Below are 3,549 nucleotides of genomic sequence, written 5' to 3'. Positions count from 1 at the left end.
CCAGGAAATTTCGCTCCCTTTGGCAGAGCATTGCTAACTTGAGAGATGGAATAAACTAGATCTCGGATCGAAAAGCAAATACATGATATCCAAGAAAAGAGTGAGAAGAAGAAGATAGAGGTATTTCCTGCCACATGTCAGCATCTCGTTTTACGACAAGCTATCTAACCCTGTCATAGATTATCCAACTACAAACGCAAGTGCAGCAGCAGCAGCAACAGCAACAAGTAGGCGCAGCTACCGCCTAATTGTACAGTCATACATAGCATAATTAATGATTTGATACCTGGGTCGATTCCGTTCTGCAATGAACCATATCGTTCCTCTTGTGACGACCGATTACGAAACAGTTTCCGAGCCGTTCGAGGCTCCAACCCGCTTTAAATGACCTGGAAATGTTTTAGGTTAAATCACCTATAGGTGGTTTGATTGCTATTTAGGAATTATACTTCCAAGAATCATGCAATCGGCGGATTCACGAAGCGCAGAAGGCTGTACAGGAAATAGAAATGTACTGCTGGGGAGTTTCACAATTTAAAAGGGTTAAAATGACGTATACATTTAGCGCACTATTTTCCCGAATGTAACATGCGCGCTGGATTTTTTTTAGAATACCATGGCCGAAGGAAGGAAGCTTTTCCAAACTTAAATTCCTCGATGTATGCCATACATACTCCGTAGCCACAAACGGCTACCTGCCAAAGCCGATAAATCTTGAGACATTACCTAGCTATGCAAATGTCACAACTCTCCCACCCATCTCTATCCTCTAAGCACGAAATGAGTTCCCTCTTTGGCCTGTTTCACGGATGAAACAGAACTTAAGAAAAAGATAAATGAAACAAAACGCACATTCGGACAAAGCATACAGGCTGTTTATCCCGATCTCGATGCTATACTCAATGTAAATATGAATAGTTCTAAGTCCTGACAAGAAGGCTATGTCCTGTCATTTCCTTAGGTTGTTCGACGCCCATGGCTGCGAGGATGGTCGGTGCGACATCGCCCAAAACTCCACCGGACTTCTTCAAGCTCCAACCCTCTGGCGCGTTGGCCATGATGAAAGGGACTTTGTTAGTCGTATGTGACGTCTTGGGCGTTCCTTCAGCGTTCTTCATCTCCTCGGCGTTTCTGTACCGGACTTGTTAGCACTCCTTTCGCACTGAAATCCAAACCAAAAAGATAGCAAAAATATGCATACCCATGATCAGCCGTGACGAAAAGGATATATCCGTGCTGCTTGCAAGCTTCAAACACTCTCCCAATAGCCTTATCCGTTGCCGTCACAGCCTCAACGGCAGCTTCATACACTCCAGTATGGCCCACCATATCCGGCGGGGCGAAATTGTTCATCAAAAACTCAAATTTATTCTCACAAATACGCTCAGCAAGCTTATCTGCCACAGGAGCAGCACTCATTTTCGGGTCGAGGTCATAGGTTGCTACTTTTGGAGACGGGATTAACTCCCGCTCTTCGCCGAGGAACTGCTTCTCAACGCCGCCGTTGAAGAAGAAAGTGACATGAGCGTATTTCTCTGTCTCGGCGATGTGGCATTGTTTGAGGCCTTGCTTGCCCAGCCATTCCGCGAGAACGTTGCCCATGTGCTGAGGGGGAAAAGCGATGGGGAATTTATAGTCAGTTTTATATTGGGTCATAGTTGTGATTGAGATGTTTTTGGGGTAAGGGAAGTTTGGCTTGGGGGAACGGTCGACGTCCCCGAGGAGCTGGGTTATTTCCCGCACACGGTCCGAGCGGTAGTTGAAGAAGAAGAGTGTGTCATTGTCTTTAGATCTAGGTAAGCAGATGTGAAATACAGCAGGGGTGGGAGAAGCGTGAATTGTACCTTGAATTCTTCTCTCCTTTCCTCCAATAATAATTGGCTTCAAGAACTCGTCATTTTCTCCTTTCTTATATCTCTCATTGATGGTCTGGACTGGGTCTGTGGACTCTTCCCCTCCTTCACCAGTAACAAGCCCGTGCAAAGCAATCTCGATACGATCCCACCTCTTATCGCGATCCATAGCAAAATATCTGCCTACCACGGTCGCCAACTCGCCAACACCCAATTCTTTGGTCTTGTCAAGCAATTGCTGCATATACCCAGCTGCACTCTTAGGATCCGTATCTCTCCCATCCCCAAAGAAATGGATAAAGACCTTGGGAATCTTCATTTCCTTAGCCACCTGTAGTAGCCCGAATAAATGGTTGATGTGAGAATGGACACCGCCATCAGAGATGAGGCCAAGGAGGTGCAATCGCCCATTGCCATCTTTCGCTTTCTGGAACGTTTTGACGATGTTCTCGGTCTTGTTCATATCTCCATTCTTCAGGGTTTGGTCGATGCGTACAACATCTTGCCAGACCACACGCCCAGCGCCAATATTCAGATGACCCACTTCACTGTTTCCCATGAGGCCTTCTGGGAGGCCCACGGCGAGGGAGGAAGCATCGAGCTCGGTATAGCCCTGTGCAGTTTTTGAATTGGAGTCCGCGAACGAGGACATGACCGGGGCGTTAGCTGCAGCGATAGCGTCTCCATCGGGACGGGAGTCAGGGCCAGCAATACCCCAGCCGTCAATAACGACTGACCAAGGTCGGCATTAGTGTTAATCATAAATTGTCCTCCGAAAGTAGAATAATATAGAGAGGTTGTGTGGGGCAATTGGAGGAATCGGCATACTCAGCACTGCTTTGTGATCAACCGTGGTCATTGTGGCGAATATCAAGCTGGATAACTAGGAAATGATTGTGTCCAATGGCACAATTCAAAAGCAGATACTGGTTATACTTAGCTGAGGAATTGAACCGCTAATGCGTGATTTTGCGTTCGCGCAGAGAGGCGAGCATATGCGAATGTTGGCGGGGGAGGGGCATTTTCTGGTCCAAACATATTTATAAATTCGGCGTAGTCAGCTTAGTTACTTAGTTTTTCGACGTCACCGAACAAAGCACCCACCGTTTGCTCCAGCATTGCGCCAGCTCCCGACTTCATGAACAATCCACCCTCGCTAACCACCACAGGTAGCTGGCGCGGAAGCTGCGAAAGCCCTCAATGAGCTTTGCGCCCAAGCAATAATAAAATACAACCAAAGAATCCGACTAGACGCCAGAACCTGAGATCATTATGACCTCCCCTGCCATAAAAGTCGCCTCTTCCCTCCAATCGGCCACAAACACATCCTCCCCCGCTACACCAGGTGTCCCTCACCAACTCCAAGTCCAATCTCAAACCCAGCACCAGCCCCAACAGGAAGATCAACAAGGCACACCACAACCCGCTCCCTTCCCCCCTCCGCAAACGTTTGATATCCTCCCCTCGCTCCACGACCTTCTCCTCCGCCTTGCCTCAAGTTCCTCAAACCCGCACCAACACCAGACAGATCCAACCTCTGCAGGCGACAACGATGGCCCATCATCAGCTATAGGAGGACCGGGGACGGGACCCGGAGTTGCCGCAAATACAACCGCTGCGCGCCCTACACCTGTAGACCCAGCGGCGGTGGCATTTCTGGACCCGAAGTTGCTACTATCGGAAGCTAGTGCGGTGA

At 48.5% G+C, this 3,549-nt stretch overlaps 2 protein-coding genes across 2 annotated transcripts in view; one reads left to right on the top strand and one right to left on the bottom strand.

The window, feature by feature from the left end:
* HCAG_05410 (predicted protein) overlaps positions 1-248 on the top strand; it is a gene marked incomplete at both ends in the record, with an annotated part of 679 nt that extends 431 nt beyond the window's left edge. Inside the window, 2 exons of the mRNA XM_001539893.1 lie at positions 60-100; positions 180-248. Coding sequence (XP_001539943.1) covers positions 60-100; positions 180-248 — 110 coding nt within the window. The remainder of the gene's footprint in view (positions 1-59; positions 101-179) is intronic.
* Positions 249-920: 672 nt separating this feature from the next.
* HCAG_05409 (2,3-bisphosphoglycerate-independent phosphoglycerate mutase) lies at positions 921-2,712 on the bottom strand (the record flags this gene model as incomplete). Its single annotated transcript, XM_001539892.1, has 3 exons — positions 921-1,131; positions 1,202-2,585; positions 2,682-2,712. The coding sequence occupies 3 exons, from the start codon at positions 2,710-2,712 to the stop codon at positions 921-923; spliced, it is 1,626 nt and encodes a 541-aa protein (XP_001539942.1).
* Positions 2,713-3,549: the final 837 nt, after the last annotated feature.

This window comes from Histoplasma capsulatum, genomic scaffold, assembly GCF_000149585.1.
Source record: "Histoplasma capsulatum NAm1 scaffold_5 genomic scaffold, whole genome shotgun sequence".
In the NCBI taxonomy this organism is placed as follows: domain Eukaryota; kingdom Fungi; phylum Ascomycota; class Eurotiomycetes; order Onygenales; family Ajellomycetaceae; genus Histoplasma; species Histoplasma mississippiense.
The sequence above is the reverse complement of the archived record's forward strand: the minus strand, read 5'-3'. Positions and strand labels throughout refer to the sequence as shown.